Consider the following 19,042-nt stretch of genomic DNA (forward strand, 5'->3'; position numbering starts at 1 on the left):
GTTTGGTCACGCGATTCAACCCCCCCCCGACCATCCCTGGCCTTTTGGTCGTGCGGTTTGGACCCGCCGCGTCCCCCCCAGCCCCTGCCCTGGCAGACGCGCCCCTGCCCCCCCCCGGCCCCCCCAGAACGACAGAACGAGGAACAAAACAACGAACAAACGAACAGAAAAATAACCTAAGACGTTACGCACAGGACCAATACACCGGGTAAATAATAATAATAATAATAATAATTAATAATAATAATAATAATAATAATAATATACTGACGGGGCTGCCACCCCCTGCCTGCCAGTGAACCGCCCGGGGGACCAGTCAGCCCAGGGCACTGGTCCCAGTGCGACCCGCTGTTGGGGGCTGTGGGACCAGTGCCCAGGGCTGACTGGTCCCAGTGCCCGGGGCGGCCCCATCCTTTCTTCTTCAGCGCCACCTGCCTGTAACAGCCGCCCCGGGGCCCTGCGGGGGCTTTTGGGGTGATGGGCTGCGGGTCTGGGGTGCCCCATGGCTCCCTCAGTGCTGGGGGGGGGGATGTACCCCCCGGCGGTGGGCTCCGCGCTGGGCTGGACCCCGCGGCGGCTGCCGCTGCCCCGCACGGGGGGACGGTGCCCTTGGGGGGACGATGCCCTTGGGGGTCCCACCTGCCTCGGCCACCCCATCGTTCGAGGCTCTTAAAAGCGGGGGGCTTGCCCATCCCGGGCACCTCGCACCCTTCCCAGCTCTGGATCGCTGCCGATCCCCCCGGGACGGGCGGGAAGCCCCCGCCGCCCGCCAGAGCCCGGCCGCGCGTCCCCCTCCCCGGGGAAGGGCCACGTGCCCCAAGCGCGGGGGCCGGTGGCCACGTCCCGGGTCGGGGGCAGCGAGACCCCCTCCCTGCCAGGCGGGGTGACGGTTGGGGCGAGGGGGATCCCAGCCAGATCCCAGCCAGGCCGTGGCTCCCCTGACTCCGGAGTGGGATCCCGTGGCCGAGGCGGCTCCGAGCCCCTTCCAGTCCCTTCCAAGCGGCTTCTGGCTCTTTCCCGGCACTTGGCTCCGCTCCCGGCGGTGGCTGTGCCGCGCCCGGCGCCTCGCAGGGCCCGGGGGGACCAGCCCCGGTGCCGGCCATGGCCAAACAGGGCTTCCCCGTGCCAGCGCATCCTCGGCCGCCTCCGGTGCGGTTTCGGTGGCGGAGTGGAGCGGCCGGGGCCGGACGAGCCCTCGTGATCCACGAGCGCTGGGCGGCAGCGAAACGGGGACCGGCGAAATATTCCCGGGAGCGGCTGCGCCAGGAGCAGCCCCTTCGGCATCGGGCGGGCACCGTCGGGCGGGGGGCACCAAGGGGGACGTGGGCGTCATCCCTGGCTCGGCGGGTCGGGAGGTCTCCCCCGTCCTCCTCCGGCTCCTCGGTGAGACCCGGTGCTGCCGGAGGACGCGGCCCCCCGAAAGGCACTGAACGGCAGGGAGAGGGGGTGCCTCGGCCCCCGGCCGCGGTGGCGGCCATTGCTGGCTGCAGGGGTCCGGCCGGGTGCCGGGAGCCTCCACGATGCCATGGCGGGGCCGCCATTGCCGCAGCCACCGGGCTGGCAGCATCGGTGCCGGTGGCGAGAGCCCAGCGGTGTCGGGAGCCTGGCACGAGGGGCCCTAAGTGCTTCGGCGCCAGGCGGCGTGGCCGGGGTTCGGCACCGCCGGGGTTCGGCACCGCCGGGGTTCGGCACCGAGCGCCGCGTCCTCGCCCCTGGGCGGCCTCGTCCTTGTAAGCGCTTGGGGCTCCGCAGAGCCGGGGGCAAGTGCTAAACATCCCGGGTGCCCCCGGCTCCCCGGCTCTGCCCCCGGCGCCTTCCCCGCCCCGGCTGCCCGGCGCCGTCCCTAAGTGCTACGCGGGGTGCGGACGTGCCGGGCTGGCCCGGCCATGGCCATGGGGTCATTCCCCGCGTGGCCCCGGTGCTTCTGCCCCGCCAGGAGGGATGGAGGCGCCTCTCCCAGCCGGAGCCATCCGGCACCCTCGGGATAAGTGCTGGGGCCGGGGTCCGTGGGGGCTCCCCCGTGCCGTGTCCCCCCGGGCTGGGCAGAGCCGCCATCTCCACCCCGGCGCGGGGCTGGCGGCCGCCTGGCGCCAGGGACGGCTCCCGGCCGGGACCCGGCGCGGCCTTGGTTGCATCACCCCGGCCGCGGCACCAGCCGAGGGGAACCGCCGGAGCCGCCGGGGTGGCTGAACTCTTGAGAAAGCCGGAGCCTGTTCTCACGCGAAAATAATCCCGACGCCGAGGGCGGGGGGAGGCGAATCTGCCGCGTAAGCGGAATTTCTCCCCAGTCGGAGCCTCCGTCCAATTTTGGCCGGTGCCGGATAACCCTGAGCCGCTGGCCGCCCTCCCTCCCAACCGAGGGGACCCCCCCCGAGCTGCCGGCTCCTCCGGCCGCCCCGGGAAAGCGCTGGGTGCCGGAGCGAGCACCGCCGCGGTGCCGGCGTCGCCATCCTGCTGGCAGTGCCGGGGACGGGGCCGAAGCGTGGGCGGCTGCTCAAACCGTCCGTGCCCGGGGATGCTGGCGGCGACGGCTGCCGCTGGCCGGGCCCCGGGGGGCTCGGGCTCGAGGCAGCCCCTCCAGAGCCGTCCCCGCCGTCGGGTCGTGGGTGCCGGGCCGGTGCCGTGGTGCGAAGGGAGGGACCAGGGCGAGCGGGGGCTTCCCGCAGCGGAGCGCCGGCCGAGAGGGTGGTTAATAAATAAATAAATTAAAGAAGGGAGGCAGTTTCCTCCCGGGCCGGAGCTGCCACCGGCGCTCGCGTGGCCCAGCCGCCCCCGGCGCGCCCGTCCCGGGGGTCCCGCTGCCGGATCCTGCCGTCCGAGCGCCAGCCGAGCGCCCGGAGCGGGGCTGCGGCAACCGGGCCGTCGGCCGCTCGGGGACGGGGCCGCCCGCCCTTGGGTGTCCCCTTGGCGGGTGGGGACGTCCCCATCCCCACGACCACTCCAGAGGCGCGGGGAGATGCGGGGTCTGCTCAGCCTCCTCCTTTCCCGGTCGCCGTTGAGCCGGGGTGCCAGAGCCGTCCGGCGGAGAGCCGTGCCGTGCCGTGCCGTGCCGTGCCGTGCCGTGCCGTGCCGTGCCGCCGCGGGTGCTGCGGGTGCTGCGGGCGGGGGGTGGCGGTGCTGGGGGTCCCGGCCGCCCCTTCCCTTCTCCGTCCGGTTGCTTTATTGCACAATGCATGTCGAAGCGCGGGTTTGGTGCAGCGTTTCTCCGTGGTGGGATTTGCTTCTCTCTCTCTCTCTCTCTCTCTCTCTCTCTCTTCCCCCGACATCCAAAGGAATTTCAACGCTTGGTCTTTGTATTTAAAAAAAAAAAAAAAAACAAACCCAACAAAAAACAGTGGAGGAAAAGAGGAGTTTGTTGGTGGCGGGGGGCGCGGGGTGGAGGGGCAGCACCAGCCGGGCTCTAAGAGCATCCGCATCTGTCAACCACCATGCCCGGGATCTTGCCGTAGATGATCTGCTGCTTGTCGTTGAAGTAGAGCATGTTGATGGGGGACATCTTGGTGGGGGTGCAGCAGGGCCCCGCCGAGCCCCGGGGGTTGGCCTGCTGCACCAGGTGGGTGTGGGGGTACTTCTGCATGAACATGTACTCGCACTGCCCCGAGCAGTAGTTGGCTTTGTATCTCTTGGGGGCGATAATCCAGTCCCAGCCGAAGGCCTCGAAGTCGACGGTGAGGGGGGTAGCGGCAGCAGCGCGACTCGGTCGAGTGCTCGTCGCAGTCCAGCCCCAGGTTCCGCCGCGAGCGCTTGTTGTTCTCCAGCACCCGCAGCTCCATGAAGGGGTGCTGGGGTGGGGGGAGAAGGGAGGGCGTGAGCCCCACACGCTGACCCGCCGTCCCGCCGCCCCAGGTCCCCCAGAGCTGCCGCCAGCCCCCCTGGAGCTGCCGCCAGCCCCGCCGAGGTGTCGCCAGCCCCACGGGGGGTGTCACCAGCCTCGTGGAAGTGTCGTCGTCCCCGTGGAGCTGTGACCAGCCCCGTGCGGCTGTAACTGGTCCCGCAGAGCTGTGACCAGCCCTGCAGAGCCATAACCAGCCCCACCGAGCTGTCAGTGTCCCCATGGGGGCTCTCACCAGCCCCACGGAGCTGTCACTGTCCCCACAGGGCTTTCACCGGCCCCATGGAGGTGTCACCACCCCCGTGGGGCTGTTATTATCCCCACGGAGCTGTCACTGCCCCCCACGGGGGTCTCACCAGCCCCACGGAGCCATCACCGGCTCTGCAGAGTTGCGACTGGTCTTGAGGAGCTGTGGCTGGTCCCATGGGGGTGTCACCGTCCCCATGGAGCTGTCACTGTCCCCACAAAGCTGTGAACCAGCTCCACGGAGCCATCACCAGCTCGGCAGCGCTCTCGCCGTCCCCACGGAGCCGCCCCACCCCCTGTGCCCGTCCCCATTGCCCGTCCCCTTGCCCTCCAGTTCCCCAGGGGTGGCTGCGAGCCCCGTGGCCAGCGGCGCACCGGGGCCATCGCCGAGCCCCGCGCGGCACCGCCCCCCGCCCTGGCGGCCCCCGATCCGCGCGCCCACCACCTACCAGCCCTTCGGCGCCGGGTCCCAGCGAGGTGACGGCCAGATCGTTGCCGTTGGGGTCGAAGGCGTTGATCTCGATGCCCCAGTTGTTCTGCGGCTGCTTGAACCAGTTCTGCAGCACGTGCTTGAAGTCGATGCTCTGCCAGTGCCCGAGGCGGGAGTTGAGGTCGATCTTGAGGGAGCGGATGCGGATGTGCCGGCTGCCCTCCTCCGTCACCGGCTTCAGGCGGAGGATCTGCAGGTAGACGGTGGAGGTGTGCTGCACGGGCCGCAGGTACACCCACAGCTGCGCCTTCACCACCTTGGTGAACATGATCTTGGGGCTGAAGTTGAAGAAGCAGCAATGGGGGTTGCCCTCGATCTGCACCACGGGGTCCGCTGCGGGAGGAAGGAGGCGTCAGGGGCGGCCCCGGGACACCCCCCCCCCCCCCCCCCGACACCCCCACACCCCGCTCCTCCACGGGACGCGGGGTCCGGGCGAGCTCCTCCTCGGTCGTTAGGAGTTGAAGGTCGGGTCGGAGGCCGCCCCAGGGGTCATTGCCCCTCCAGTCGCAATAAGGTCCCCGGCTGCCCCCTGACCCCGTGTCACCGGGGATTCATGATCCCCCGCGGGGGCTGTGGGGACGGAGCCCCCCGCCGAGGGGGACTGGGCTGAGCGGGGCGGGGGGCTCCAGCTCCACGGCACCTGCTCCGGGGCAGCCGCTTCCCAGCACATCCCTGCCGCGGAGCCGGGAAGGCGCCTGGTCCCGCAGCCCCGGGGATGCAGCAAAGCCCCCAGGAGGGTCCGTGGCACCGAGCCGGCTACCACCGGCCTCCCCACTGGTGGCCCAGCCGGGTCTGCGTCTCAGGGGACGCCCATCTCCCACCCTCCCGCCCTCCCTGGGCTTGTTTCGGGGCAGCCCCACACCTCCGCTGGCCTTGGGGGCTGCTCACCCCCCAGGTCGTGCCCAGGGTGACGGCGAAGGGCGAGCGGCCACCGCGGGGACAGGGACACCCGCCCCGCCGGGATGACGACCCCCAGCACCCGCAGCCCGAGCGCCCATCGCATCGGGGGGTCCCCCAGCCCCGCGGCAGCACCCCGACCGGAGCCGGCCCCGCGCCGGCCCTCCCTGCTCGGCCAACATCTGTGTCAAATTGAGCCGGGAATGTCCCCCCCAGCCCCCCGCGCAGCCCCCTCCCCCCGCCACGCACCGGTCAGGTTTAATAGCGCCCAGCTGCAGCGCGGGGCCATTTGCTGCGCCGAGGCCTCCCCCAGCACATGGGGGTCACGACACCGGCCGCAGCCCCGGGGATGCCATCCAGCCCCCCGCCGCGCCGCACATAAACCAAAGTGACAGGGGCTGGGGGGGGCCGCGGGCGCCGGCTGCCCAGACCCCTCCCAGCAATTTGCTGCGCACAAGCCCCCGATTAAACCCACGTTCCCCCGGGACCTGCCCGGGGAGCGCTTCCCCCCCCTGCCCCGTCCCCTCGGAGCCGCGCTGGTCCCCACCGGCTCCCAACCCAGGGCAGGTTGTGCCCCCGCAGCCCCTCGGCCCCGTCACCGGTGGGACGTGGTCCCAGCCTGGGCCGGTGGCCACCTCGAGGGGCTCTGGGTGGCCGGTGGTCCCGGCGGCATCGCTGCCACGCTGCGCAGAGGTCCCCGGTGGCATTAGGGGACGCGGTGGTGGGTTTGCTCCGGGCTAGCGTGGCGGGGACGGTGCCGGGGGGGGGGTCAGTTTTGGAAGGGGCTCCAGGTGAGAGATGCCAAAGCAGCGCTGGGGCTGGTGCAGGTCCCTTAAAAGCTGCCACCGAAGCGCCTCACGGCAGCACCGGCAGCACCGCTGACCCTCCGGACTCGGCCTGGCAGCCCGGGGGACACCGGGTGTCTGCGGCCCCGGGGGCGAGAGGGGGGTCTGGGGTGCCGGGGGGGGGGGGGCGGTGTGTCCGAGCGTGGGGGCTGTGCCACGCTGGCTGCTCCTGGCACGGATGCGGTGCCAGGATGCTCGTCCCGTCGCTCTGGCAACGGGGGATAAAGGTTACCGGGACATCGGTCACAGCTGAGTATGTGCCGGGAGGGGGGTGGCCCGGGCCCCCCCTCCGCTCTTTGTTCCCACCGGGGCCCGGATTTGGGGCTCCCACCTCTGCCCCGTTAACCCCTCACTTGCCACAGGGGACCAGAGGCCCCCCCAGATCCGGGCGCCCTGGGGACCCCCACGACACCCTGAGGTGCCACGTGCCAGCTGTGCCTCTGCGGTGTCCCATGTCCCTGTGTCTGTGTGCCCCTGCGTCCCCGTGTCCCCATGTCCCCATATCCCCATATCCCCACGTCCCCACGTCCCCACGTCCCGCTGACCTTGAGCGGCTCCCGCCCTGGCAGGGCAGCAAGTGGCACGGGCGGCCCCCCCAGCCCCCGCCAGCCCCTCGCCCTGCCCCCCCCCCATCGCCCCTCATTAAGGTCCCTCCACCCCGCGGGTCGCGGGGGTCACGGGTAGCCCCTAAATGGGTTTAGGACCCAATTAACCTTCCCGGGTCCCTTCTGCAGCTCAGAAAAATAAACCCCCCGGGGGGGGTGGGGGGTGCTGGGGGTGGTGGCTTGGGACTAACTGGGGGGGGCGGCCGGGGGGAACCCGAGAGCTTTATGGCTCTGCTGCCTGTAAAGCCCTTTCCCTCCTTCTGTTCAGGAACCATAAAACCCCACACAATTGCCACGGCGGGGGCGAGGAGGGAGGCAAAAAAAAAGGAAAAAATCATAATAATAACGGGGCGGCCGCGGGCGGGACAGGCCGGAGCCCGCGGCGCATCCGGCTGCAGGGCCGGGGGCTGCGGGACCCCCAGAGCGGGGCGGAGGGGCCGCCCTCTGGTATTTATTTTGGGGGCCCCTGGGCTGTTAAGGGGCAGGAGGGGGGGGGTGGCGGGGGGCAGCGAGCGTTAACGCGGCGCAGGGAGGAAAACCCCAGCGTGTTGTCAATTTTATGGGTAATAAAATTTCAAAGCCGCCCGAGTCTATTAATGCCTGGGAAGGAAATTCGTCGGGGGGCTGCGGGGGGCGGGGGGCAGCGCCTCACACTTCCCTCCCTTCCGCTCGCCCTTCGCACCCAGCCCCCCCCCCCCCCCCGGCCCCACTCCCCGGAGGTCCCGCAGCCCCCGCGCCTTGGGGGTCCCGCAGCCGGAGCAGGTGGAGCACCGGGGGGGGAAACTGAGGCACAGAGAGGCACAGGGGTCTGCAGCCCCGTCTGCTTGCCCCCTCCTTGCCCACGGACGGACGGACGGACGGACGGAGCCACATCACAGCGAGGCAAAGCCCCCGCGCCCTGTCCCCTCCCTGCCTTCGCACCGGGGACCCCGCGCAGCCCCTCGCCACGCCGGCCACGGGCCTGTCCCCAGCACACCCTGCCGTCACCCTGCTGTCACCGTCACCCTGCCGTCACCGTCACCCTGCCGTCACCCTGCTGTCACCCTGCCGTCACCCCACCATGTGCCGCGGCAGGAGGCGAGCGCTGGCACCCGCTGCCTGGCGGGGCCCTGGGGACCCGGGGGTCACTGTGCCGTCTGCCCCATGCCCCCAGTGCTGGTACTGGTGTGGAGTCCCAGTTTTCAGTGTGGGGTCCCAGTGCCGGGTCCCAGCACCCAGCACCAGTGTTGGTGCTCGGGCTGGAGCCAGTGCCGGCTCCTGGTACCTGCTGCCAGTGCCCAGTCCCACTACTCACTGGTGCCAGCGCCAGGTCCCAGTACCCAGTGCCAGGTTCCAGCACTCAGTACCACGTCCCAGTGCCCACCATCAGGTCCCAGCACCCAATGCCAGGTCCCAGCACCCACTACCACATCCCAGTCCCAGGTCCCACTCCCTGCTACCAGGTCCCAGAACTCGCTACCAGGTCCCAGTCCCCAGTGCCAGATCCCAGCACCCACTACCACATCCCAGTACCAGCTCCCAGTCCCCAGTGCAAGGTCCCAAACCCTGCTACCAGTTTCCCAGCACCCAGTGGCCATTCGCAGCCCCATCTCCCAGTTCCCAGCGCCCAGTACCAGCTGCCGGCTGGGCTGTCCCGTCCCGGTGTCCCCGGCAGCTGCCCGCGGAGGGGGGGGGGGGGGGTGTGTGGTGGTGTCCCGGGGGACCCCGGGGCTACCGGAGGAGAACCGGGGAGCCCCGGTGGGTGCCAGGGGGAGCCGCGGGGGAGGAGGGGGCAGCCCGGGGGTGTGTGGGGTGGGGGGGAGCCCCGGAGGACCAAGCTCAAGGCGGGTTGGGGGAAACCCGGGAGGGGAAGCGGGGCCGGGTGAAGGGAACCGGGGGGGGGGGGACGGGGACGGGGACGGGGGGGGCGCGACGGGACCGGGCAGGGGGAGTCCGCCGGCGAAGTTTGCGGCGGCGGCGGGGCGGAACAAAGGCGGCACTGACTTTCCTGGGCCATGCTGATGACGGTCTCGGTGGTGGCGTGGTACTCGTCCTCCTCCAGGTACTCGTCGTGCTGCAGCGAGTCCCCCTGGAAGTCGTGGAGGTCGAGGAGCTGCTGGAGCGGGGGGGCCTTGGGGAGCAGCTGCTTCACCACCTCCCGGGTGATGTTGGGCGCTTCCTTCAGCCGCAGCTTGCTCAGGATCTGCGACTTGATGCTCTCCAGCCGCAGCTCCTTGCTGTGCCGCCGCCACAAGCACACGGGGCAAACGGGATCGGAGGAGGCGGGGGGTTGCGTTTCTCCCGACCCCCCCGCCGCCGCCACCGAAGCCAACAAGAACAGCAAGACCGGGGCCATACCGGGGAAAAAAAACAAAAAACAAAAAACAAAAAACAAAAACAAAAACAAAACCGCAAAACACAAACCACCACAAAAAAAAAAAAACACCAAAACAACAACAAAAAACCCCCACAACAACAACAACAAAAAAGCGGGGGGGGTAAAAAAAAATATATACTAAACCTTTTCTCTCCCTTTCTTTCTCCCCCCCCCCCCCCCCCAGCGCGCTTCCACCGCAACGCGCTAAGGGGGCGCGGACGGCGGGGGGATAGGCGGTAACGGCGGCGGGGGCGGGGAAGGGAGCGGGGGGGGGGGGGAAATGAAGGGGGGGGGGGTGAAAGAAAAAAAAAAAGCGGCGGTAGCGGCGGCCCCGGGGTTTTATACCCCAAGAGAAGTGTGTCGTCAGCGGCCTTGATTGGCTGCGGGCGCACAAAAGAGGGTTCTGGCAGGGGCTTGTCACCAGCCGTCGCCGGCCCCCCCGAGCACCGGGGGGGGAACGGCCCCGCCGCCACCGCATGTTGCTCCGGTTGAGGCGGGGGGGGTGGGGGGGGGTGAAGCTCCTCCGGTTGTAGCGGCGGGGACACCCCCCCCCCCCCCCCCTCCCTCCCCAACTCCCGGCAAGTGCGGCGACAGCCGCACTTGCCGGGAGTTGGGGAGGGAGGGGGGGGGGGGGGGGTGTCCCCGCCGCGCCCCCCCTCCCCAAACCGGGGATGCGCATCCCCGTCCCTTCATTCCCCCCCCGCCCCGCCCCGGTGCCGTCCCGCTGACTCCTCCGTGTCACCCCCCCCCCCCGCCCCGCTCCGGTCCCATCAGAACCATGGAGAGGGCAAAAGGGAAGAGCGACCGCGCCCCGTAGCACCGGGGGGAGCTTGAACCGGCTCCCGCTGCCGGTTCGGCGGGGGGGTCGCTGCGGGGGGTGGGGAGGGGCAACGGGAGCGGGTCGGTCAAGGGGTGACTCAAGGTGGGGTGGGCTCCCGGGATGGGGTGGGGTGGGGGGGGGGGGGTGGGAGCGATGCCGTTCCCCCCCCCCCCGCCCCGGTGCGCGGTGGGAGCGTCTTCCCGCCAGGGGGCGCCGGTGCGGAGCGGGCGCGTGCACACCGGAGCCGGTAAAACCGGAGCGAGGGGAAGCGCCGGGAAGAGAGCGCCACCGCGCGGCCGCACCAGCGCACCGGCGGCTCCGGGAGAGGAGGGGAGGGGGTGGTGGGAGAGCGGGGGGGGGGGGGGGGGGTGTGTAAAACCCCACCGTTAACCCCCCGGTATCCCCCAGTCCCCCGGTCCCGGTTTCCCCGCAGCGATGGCATCCCACACCCCCCCCCCCCCCGGTGTCACCGGCGGGGAGCCCCGACACCGGGTGTGTGTTCCCCCCTCCGCCACGCCGGGGTCCCGCCGCCCCACACGCCGGGGTCCGCGTCGTCGTGATGTCGTGTGTGTGTGTGTGTGTCCCCGCACGCCGGGCTGCGGGACCGAAGGGGTTAAAGCGGCGGCGTGACGTGTCCCCGCCGGCCCCGCCCCACGGGCCGCCCCGCAGGAGCTGTCAGCGGCACCGGCCCCGGTAACGGCAGCGGGGGGGGGGGCGGGCGGGTCCCCGGGATCCTCCCAAGGTCCTCGGGGTGGGGGGGGGGGTGTCCCGGGGAGGGCACCCCCCGCGCGGGCGGGCCCGGGGGTCGGGGTCCCCCCCACGTGGCGCGGCCCCGGGGCGTCACGGCGGGTGGTGACGTACTGGGGGGAGGGGGCGGCCCCGTTACCCCCCGCCTCGCTGGGGGGGCAGCGGGGACCTGCCCCCCCCCCCCCCCGGCTGCTTCCTCTTCCACGCGGGACAGTCGCGTGTCCCCCCACGCGGGTCCCCACAGGGGGGCCGTGTCCTTGGCTGGGTGCAGCCCCGTGTCCACGTCCCCATGTCCGCGTGTCCCCGTGTCCCCATATCCCCATGTCCCCATGTCCCTGTGCCCCCGTGTCCCCATGTCCCCACATCCCAATGTCCCCATATCCCATGTCCCCACGTCACCACGTCCACATCCTCACATCCCCACGTCCCCACGTCCATGTCCCCATGTCCCCACATCTCCATGTCCCCGTGTCCCCACATCCATGTCGCCACGTCCCCGTGTCCACGTCCCCACCACGGGGCTGTGGCCTCTGGCAGCCCCCCAGGACAGCTTTACCCGGGTCCCCACCCTGGAGCCAGCGCCGGGCAGGACGTGGCCCTGGGCGCTGCCCACGCCCCGTGGTTACGGGCAGGGTGCCGGGGGCCAGGGCCCGTGGGGCCACGCGGGGAGGTGGCCGGTGTCCCCCCGCCCTCAGCACCGCGTCCCCCCCCAGCCCCGGCCATGGCGGGGCTGCTGAAGGCCTTGGTGGGCGCCTCGGAGAAGGCGGCGCACATCGCCCGGCTGTGCCGGCGAGAGGAGCCCCTCTTCCAGCTGCTGGTGGCCGAGAAGACGGGGGCCGACAGGAACCGGAGGTTCCTCCAGGACTTCAAGACGCTGGCGGACGTCCTCATCCAGGAGGTCATCAAGCACGACCTGGGGAAGGAGGTAGGGGACGGGATGGGGAGGGTTCCCAGGGTGGTCCCGCGCCCCCCGGCACCGTGGCTGAGCTGCCGTGTCCCCCCAGTTCCCCGAGCTGCGGGGCCACATCCACGGCGAGGAGTCCAACGAGTTCAGGAACGGGCAGGGTGAGTCCCGGGGGAGCAGCGGAACCGGGGTCCCCCCCTCGCCACCACGCCGGGGGCCGCGGGGCCGTCGCTGAAGCCAGGGTGCTGGCAGGGGAGACGGTGGCGGTGCGGGTCTGTGCCACGCCAGGGGACACCGCGGCCCTGCTGCTCTCCGTGCTGGAGCCCGAGCGGGCGGCCGCCGAGCTGCTGGCGGCCGCCGTGCACCGGGACGTGGCGGTGGGGGACGCGGAGCTGGCCGGCGTGGTGCTCAGCATCCCCCCCGAGGAGCTGGCCATCTGGATAGACCCCATCGGTGAGGGGGTGCTGGGAGAGAGGGTGGGGGGGGGGACACCCACCGCACGCGCACCGCGGTGAATCCGGCTGTGCCTGCAGACTCCACCAACGAGTACATCGGTGGGCGCGAGGACGTGGCCCCCATCGACGGCATCGCCCCGGCGGGGCTGTGCTCGGCGCTGGTGCTCGTCGGGGCCTACGACCGGCGCACGGGCTGCCCGGTGCTGGGCGTCATCAACGAGCCCTTCTTCCGCCGGGACCCCCTGACCCGCAGGTACCGGCACCGCGGGGATCACCGCGGGGGGCACGGCCAGATCCTGGCTCCTAGAGGCTGGGAAGAGCCTGGGGACCCGGTGACGGGGCGGGGGTCCACACTGAGGGTCCCCATCCCCGCAGGTGGCAGGGGAGGTACCACTGGGGCGTCGCGTACGGCGACACGCGGCTGTGCTCGCTGAGCCCCCCGCCGCCGCGCCCCGCGCCCCTCGTGGTGCTGAGCCGGGCTGAAGCGGGGGCGGTGCGGGGGGCTCTGAGCCCCCTCTGCGGGGATGGCCTGCGCTTCGCCGCCGGCGCCGGCTACAAGATGCTCTGCGTCATCCTGGGGCTGGCGGACGCCTACGTCCTCTCCGAGGGCAGCACCTTCGCCTGGGACGCCTGCGCCCCCCACGCCATCCTGCGGGCCCTGGGCGGGGGGGTGGTGGCCCTGGCGGGGGCCCTGCGGGCACGGCGGGTGGGTGACACCGAGCCGCCCCCCGAGCTGGTCTATAACCGCCCGGTGGAGGGGGCGGTGGGGGCCGAGCGCTGGGCAAACCGGGGCGGCCTTGTGGCCTACGTGCACCCCCAGCACCTGGAGGCCGTGCTGGCCGCGCTGGCCACTGTGCCGGGGCTCTGAGCCCACGGTGGCCAGGACCTCGGGGGTACAGGGTAAGGGGTGGGTGGGACACCAGGGTGCAGGGTAAGGGGTGTCTGGGACACCAGGGTACAGGGTAAGGGGTGTCTGGGACCTTGGGGTGCAGGGTAAGGGGTGTCTGGGACAGCAGGGTGCAGGGTATGGGGTGGCTGGGACCCTGGGGTGCAGGGTAAGGGGTGTCTGGGACACCAGGGTGCAGGGTAAGGGGTGACTGGGACCCCTGAGGTGCAGGGTAAGGGGTGTCTGGGACACCAGGGTGCAGGGTATGGGGTGGATGGGACCTTGGGGTGGGTGGGACCCCAGGGGTGCAGGGTAAGGGGTGTCTGGGACCCCCGGGGTGCAGGCACAGGGCATCAGGGACCACAGACCACGGGACGGCCGGGACCCCGGGGCGCAGGATCCCCGGGACCCCCGGAGCGGGGCGGGGGGGTGTGCAGCAGGCCCCGGGGGGCGGGAGAGGGTGGGAGCTCTGTGTCCCGGCCCCCCCCCGCCCCCGGTGCGACCCCTCACCCCCGTGTCCCTCCTCACGGTGCCGGCGGCTCCTCCACCATTAAAGCGTCCGTCGCACCCGCGTGTCTGTGCTGCCCCGGGACCGGGACCGGGACCGGGACCGGGGGCGGGGGCGGGACCCGCGCGGGGCGGTGGCGGGGGCCGGGGCGGTCCCGGGGCGGTCCCGGGGTTGCCTGTTGACTCGTCCCGTCCTCGTCACATGATCGCGGAGCGGACGGCGGAGCAGCGGCGCCGGTGAGCGCCCGGGGCGGGGGAGCGGCGGCGGCGGCGGCGGCACCGGGAGCGCCGGCCCCGGGCAGGGAGCGGCACCACCGGGGCAGCGGGAGCGGGAAGCGGGCGGGGAGCGCACCGGGAGCGGTCCCGGGACGCCGGGGTTCGGGCACCGGGAGCGGGACCGGGGCGGGAGCCGGGGCAGCGGGGCTCGGGGAGCGGGCGCGGTGCCGGTGCCGGTGCCGGTGCCGGGGCTGAGGCGGCGGCTCCCGCAGGACGGGCCATGGCGGTCGAGGGCGGGATGAAATGCGTGAAGTTCCTGGTTTTCGTCTTCAACTTCATCTTCTGGGTGAGTGCGGGGCCGGGGGGGAACCGGAGGGAACCGGGGGGGAACCGGGGGGTGCCGCGAAGGGGGCCCCGGGGCCGGCAGAACCGGGCGGACCGGCCCTTCCCCGCCGGGGACGGGCCCGCCCCAGCCCCATGGCAGGCAGCACCCCCCCCACCGTGCTGCCCCCCCGCGCTGACGTCAGCTCCTCCCCCACCATACGGCCCCTTTGACACCCCCTTTCCCCCCCCTCCCCCTTGCAGGCCCTGAGTTGGGGGCCGTGGGGACCCCAGGGGGGGAGGGGGGGGCTGCTGCCCCGGGGGGCGCTGAGGGGACGGGGACGGGGTGGGGGGGCGAGACTGCCCACTCACTCTGGCACTGCGCAGCGTTGTGGCCACAGGCCGCCATCGGTAGGTTCCAGGGGTAACGAGGCTGGGCAGGGCGAGGCTGGCGCGCCCTGGCTGAGGGAAGCCAAGCCCCCAGGTCAGGGTGGGGACCCCACGGGTGGCCGGGTCCCCCCAGGCCCCGGGGCTCCTGGTTGCCCCCGGCCGGGATCCCCCCGTGGGGCCGGACGTGGGTTTGGGGAAGTGGGGGTGAGGGGTGAGGAAAGAGGCGCGAGGAGCCCAACGGCTGGAGCGGAGGGGGCGGGGGGGGGGACACGACACGGGACGGGACGGGGGGGCAGGCGCCTTCCTGGCCCTCATCCTGTCCCCCCCACGCAGAGTGACTCGTCCCTGTCCCCACCCTGATCCTGCCGGGCTGAGTCTGGAGGGCCCGGGGGGGGGGGGGGGGCTCGGGCCGCCTGCCAGCGGGGGGGGGGGGGAGGGGGGGGGGCACATGACGGGGACACCGGTACCAGCCCCCCCGGCCCCCACCGCCAGCCGTGTTTGTGCAGCCGGGCCGCGCTGTTTGCCCGCACCCAGCGAGCAAACAGGGCCGGCGGCACCCGGGGAGGGGGGGCGGCCCGGGGGGGTCCCCACTACCACGGGGAAACTGAGGCGCGGGGGGGGGGCACTGGTGTGTGGGGGGGTGACGGAGACGGGGCAGGATGGACCCACCGGGAAGGGCTGCGGGCGTCCGCTGGCGCCCACCGGGGCGGTCTGTGCCTGGCGTGCCCCCCGCTGCCCCGGCACCCCCCGACCCCCCTGCGGCCCCCCCCCTGGGTGGGGGGCTGGCGCTGGGCCCCCCCGCTCCGAGGCCTCCGTGGCCGGAACACCGGACTTCCCGGCGCTCCCGCGGCCGCCAGCCCGGCCCCCCCTCGCCGCAGCGGGGCTGGGGAGCGTCCCGTGGGCCACGACTGGGGTCAGAGGAGACCCCCACCCCATCACCCCCAGGAAGGGAGTCCCCAGTTTGAGGCCTCCCCCTCCCTTTTTCCCGGGAAAGGGACAGTGCTCAGCCGTGGGGCACCCCCCCACCCCGTCGGCTTTAGGGGTGGGGGTTGTCCCAGCTCCGCGGGGTGGTGGCTGCCCCCCAATTCCCTCTGTGTGTGTGTGTGTGTCTGTCCCCCCCCAGGTGTGCGGCGTGGCCCTCATCGCCATCGGCATCTACGTCCAGGTGGCCCTGGATAAGACGCTGCTGGTCAGCAGCTCCTCCAGCACCGCCATCGCCATCCTGGTGCTGGGCGTCATCATCTTCTTCATCTCCTTCTTCGGCTGCTGCAGCGCCTGGAAGGAGAGTTACTGCATGGTCACCACGGTGAGCGCCCCGGCAGCCCCCCTACCCCGCCCTGACACCCCTCCCCCCCCCCCCAGCACCTCACCCTGACCCCCCACCCTGTCCCCCCCGCAGTTCGCCAGCCTCCTCACCATCATCTTCCTGGCGGAGATCGCCACGGCCATCGCTGGATACGTCTTCAAGGACAAGGTGGGGACCCACGGGAAGGGGGCGTAGGCCCCCCTGCCACCCCCACCCCCCCCCTACACTTCTGTGACCCCCTCCCCGGCCCCCCCCCCAGGTCCGCTCAGTGCTGGAGGAGGGGCTGTGGGACTCCATGCGCGAGTACGGGGAGGACAAAGCCTTGACGGAGACGGTGGACAAGATCCAGAGGGACGTGAGTAACGGGGTGGCCCTGGGGTGGGCGGGGGGACGGGGCTTGGCCCCCCCCTGACCCCCTGGGATTCCCCACCCCCCCCCCCCCGCCCCCCCGGCAGTTAGCTTGCTGCGGAGCCAACAACTACACGGACTGGTCCACCATCGAGCGGTTCAAGGTGAACGACACGGTGCCCCGCTCCTGCTGCCGCGTCGACACCGCCTCCTGCAACGTCCACCCCAGCCCCGCCACCGTCTACGAGAAGGTGAGACCCCCCTCCCCCTCCATCTGCCCACCACTCCCCCCCCCCAAACCCCTGCCATGGCCCGGGGGGGTCCGGCCGCCCCCTGAGCCCCTCTGCTCCCCCAGGGCTGCCTCCAGAGCATGGAAGCCTGGATGAAGAAGAACATCCTCATCGTGGCCGCGGTCGCGTTGGGCATCGCCTTCTTCGAGGTAGGGCGGGGGGCTGAGCCCCCCCCAACCCCCCCCCCCCGCAGTCTATGGGGCCGTGCAGGACAGGGATGACCCCCCTCCCCTCTCCCTTTCCAGATCCTGGGCATCATCTTCGCTTGCTGCCTGATGAAGGGCATCCGCAGCGGCTACGAGGTCATGTAGCCCCCGGCAAGCGCCGTGGCCCCCGCCCCGGCTGTCACTGCCCCCGACCCAGGGGGGCTCTGGGGGTCGCAGGGGGGCTGCTCCCCCCTCGCTTGCCCTCTGCAAGCTCCTCCAGGCCAGGGACACCCCCTATGCCAAACCCTCCTAGGGGGTCACTGCCCTTGGACCCCCTCTGGGGGGGGTGGGGGGGGCCGGGGGGGCGCCCCCGGGTTTGGAAATAAAACGAAAAGCTTCTGTAGAGGCGCGTGTCCCCCACTGGGATGGGATGGGGTCGCTTGGGGGTGTCAGGGGGTCCCCCATGGTCCATTGACTCTGTAGGGCTGAGGGGGGGTCCTCCAGGTGCTGCCCCATCCCGTGGCTGGGACCTCCCAGCCAGGAAGGGACTGGTCCCACTGGGAACAGCAGGAGCTGGCAGGCACGGCCTGGTGCGAGTGGCCCCATCCTGCCCCGGTGCTGGGGGGCAGCTGCGGGGGGGGGGGGCGGCTGGGCTCAGGACCGTGGCAACAGGACGCCGGCTGTGGGAAGCCACCCCCCAAGCTGGTTGCAGAGGGGCTGGGGTCTCCGCGTGCCCCCACGGCAGTGCCCCCACGGCAGTGCCCCCACGGCAGTGCCACCGACGGTCCCCGAGCCACGCGGCGACCTCGTCCGCTTTGCACCGCACCCACGACGGGTGATTTATTTGCAGCGCTGGGGGGGGGTCGGGGTGTGTGTGTGTGTGGGGGGGTGTCTCGCAGCCCAGCGGAGGGGCTGGTGGCCACACCGCGGGGGGGACTAGCGGACGCGGTGGGCCGGCTTGGGCAGGATGGTGGCCAGGGCGAAGTCGACGAGGCAGGCGGGCAGGTAGGAGGCGGGCAGCCAGAGCAGCTTGGCGTCCCAGCCGGCGCTGTACCGGGTGCGCGGGTGCCGGGCGGCCAGCGCGTGCTCCATGCAGCGGGTCACCTTGGTGAGGTCGGCGTCGCAGATGACGTTCATGATGAGCCGCTGCACCTTGAGGTCTGGGGGAGGGGAGAGGCCGGCAGCGGGGAGGGGGGTCAGGCAGGAGCCGGCAGCCCACAGGGGGAAACTGAGGCAGCGGGGGTGCCCCCCCCCCCACGCCACTCACACTTGTGGAAGAAATCCTCGCCGTAGCTGAGGCGCGTCTCGGGCGCCAGGCGGTCCCAGAGCTGCCGCAGCGACGCCTCGATGCTCTCCAGGTTGGTCACCGCCGTCTTGAAGAAGCCGGGCTCCACGATGCTGACCTTCACCCCGAAGTGGTACATGTCGCGCCTGGGGGGGGTGGGCGGCCGTCAGGGCGCGGGGGGGGGGGGGGGGGGGGGGAAGGCCGTGGGTGGGGGGGACACGCCGGCACCCACCGCAGGCTGTCGGAGAAGGCCTCGATGCAGTATTTGGAGATGCAGTAGCCGCCGCCGTTGGCGGAGAGGCGGCCCAGGACGCTGGAGGTGTTCACCACCCGGCCCCGCGCCCGCTTCAGCAGCGGCAGGAGCTGGAGCGTCACCTCGATGGCCCCGAAGGCGTTGACGGCCAGGACCTGGCGGTAGTCCTCCATCCCCATCCACTCCGTGGGAGCCGATGGGGTTGGCCACCCCCGCGTTGTTCACCAGCCCAAAGAGACCTGGGGCGGGGGGGGGGGGGGACGGGGGGGGACACACACACGACACAACACACGGACGGGCACACGTGTGGAGTTGGGGATGGTGGCCACCGTCCCCTCCTTGGGGTCTCCACCTCCCCTGGGACCCCCTGTAGCACCTGCCTGTAGCACCTCGCAGGGACACACCCTCCCCCCCATAGCCCCTCTGCAGGGCTCCCCACCCACCCCACAGGCCCCCCTGGCAGGGCCCATCTTGCCCCACAGCCCCTCTCCAGAGCCCCCTCAGGAGCTCCCTCTTCTGCCCTCTGGCACCTCGTCAGGGACCCCTAATCCTGCCCCACAGCACCTCTCTGGGACCCCCCTGTCCTGCCTTACACCCCCTCTATGGAGCTCCCTTGGGGGGGTCCCACCCTCCTGCCCCACAGCAGCTCTCCTGAGACCACCCATCCTGCCCCTCACCAGCCCCTGGTGGGACCCCGTGTCCCCCCCCCAACAGCACCCCCCCAGCTCCCATCCTGCCCCATAGCACCTCCCCTGGGACCCCCATCCCCAGCACCCCCCAGCTCCCATCCTGCCCCATAGCACCTCCCCTGGGACCCCCATCCCCAGTACCCCCCCGGCTCCATCCTGCCCCACAGCACCTCCCCTGGGACCCCATCCCCAGCACCCCCGGCTCCCA

At 71.9% G+C, this 19,042-nt stretch overlaps 4 protein-coding genes across 4 annotated transcripts in view; 2 read left to right on the top strand and 2 right to left on the bottom strand.

Annotated features, from left to right (window-relative positions):
* Positions 1-3,400: 3,400 nt before the first annotated feature.
* On the bottom strand, positions 3,401-9,253 carry GDF11 (growth differentiation factor 11; the record flags this gene model as incomplete). Its single annotated transcript, XM_086478571.1, is given in 4 exon segments — positions 3,401-3,676; positions 3,678-3,782; positions 4,528-4,901; positions 8,899-9,253. Coding segments are annotated over 4 exon segments (1,110 nt in total), but the record flags the coding sequence as incomplete, so codon positions are not given.
* Positions 9,254-11,559: 2,306 nt separating this feature from the next.
* INPP1 (inositol polyphosphate-1-phosphatase) lies at positions 11,560-13,065 on the top strand. The gene is made up of 5 exons (XM_086478643.1): positions 11,560-11,763; positions 11,843-11,903; positions 11,995-12,195; positions 12,276-12,450; positions 12,573-13,065. Exons 1-5 carry the CDS (start codon positions 11,560-11,562, stop codon positions 13,063-13,065), a joined length of 1,134 nt encoding a protein of 377 aa, XP_086334769.1.
* Positions 13,066-13,814: 749 nt separating this feature from the next.
* On the top strand, positions 13,815-16,811 carry CD63 (CD63 molecule). The gene is made up of 8 exons (XM_086478662.1): positions 13,815-13,827; positions 14,079-14,152; positions 15,641-15,823; positions 15,917-15,991; positions 16,083-16,178; positions 16,279-16,422; positions 16,527-16,610; positions 16,707-16,811. Exons 2-8 carry the CDS (start codon positions 14,087-14,089, stop codon positions 16,770-16,772), a joined length of 714 nt encoding a protein of 237 aa, XP_086334788.1. The 5' UTR covers positions 13,815-13,827; positions 14,079-14,086; the 3' UTR covers positions 16,773-16,811.
* Positions 16,812-17,543: 732 nt separating this feature from the next.
* RDH5 (retinol dehydrogenase 5) overlaps positions 17,544-19,042 on the bottom strand; it is a 3,921-nt gene continuing 2,422 nt past the window's right edge. The window contains 5 exon segments of the mRNA XM_086478572.1: positions 17,544-17,767; positions 17,875-18,038; positions 18,125-18,336; positions 18,338-18,384; positions 18,774-18,828. Of these exon segments, the coding sequence (XP_086334698.1) occupies positions 17,544-17,767; positions 17,875-18,038; positions 18,125-18,336; positions 18,338-18,384; positions 18,774-18,828 (702 nt within the window).

This window comes from Leptosomus discolor, chromosome 27 (assembly GCF_034619465.1).
Source record: "Leptosomus discolor isolate bLepDis1 chromosome 27, bLepDis1.hap2, whole genome shotgun sequence".
NCBI classification, from domain to species: domain Eukaryota; kingdom Metazoa; phylum Chordata; class Aves; order Leptosomiformes; family Leptosomidae; genus Leptosomus; species Leptosomus discolor.

What these genes read in the sequence shown, in the direction of transcription:
- CD63 (XM_086478662.1), top strand. Translation starts at nt 14,087, where the DNA reads ATGGCGGTCGAGGGCGGGATGAAATGCGTGAAGTTCCTGGTTTTCGTC. An exon ending in GTTACTGCATGGTCACCACG is followed by an intron (nt 15,824 to 15,916) that starts GTGAGCGCCCCG and finishes TCCCCCCCGCAG; the next exon opens with TTCGCCAGCCTCCTCACCAT. An exon ending in TGGGCATCGCCTTCTTCGAG is followed by an intron (nt 16,611 to 16,706) that starts GTAGGGCGGGGG and finishes CTCCCTTTCCAG; the next exon opens with ATCCTGGGCATCATCTTCGC.
- INPP1 (XM_086478643.1), top strand. Translation starts at nt 11,560, where the DNA reads ATGGCGGGGCTGCTGAAGGCCTTGGTGGGCGCCTCGGAGAAGGCGGCG. An exon ending in CGAGTTCAGGAACGGGCAGG is followed by an intron (nt 11,904 to 11,994) that starts GTGAGTCCCGGG and finishes GGGTGCTGGCAG; the next exon opens with GGGAGACGGTGGCGGTGCGG. An exon ending in CATCTGGATAGACCCCATCG is followed by an intron (nt 12,196 to 12,275) that starts GTGAGGGGGTGC and finishes CTGTGCCTGCAG; the next exon opens with ACTCCACCAACGAGTACATC.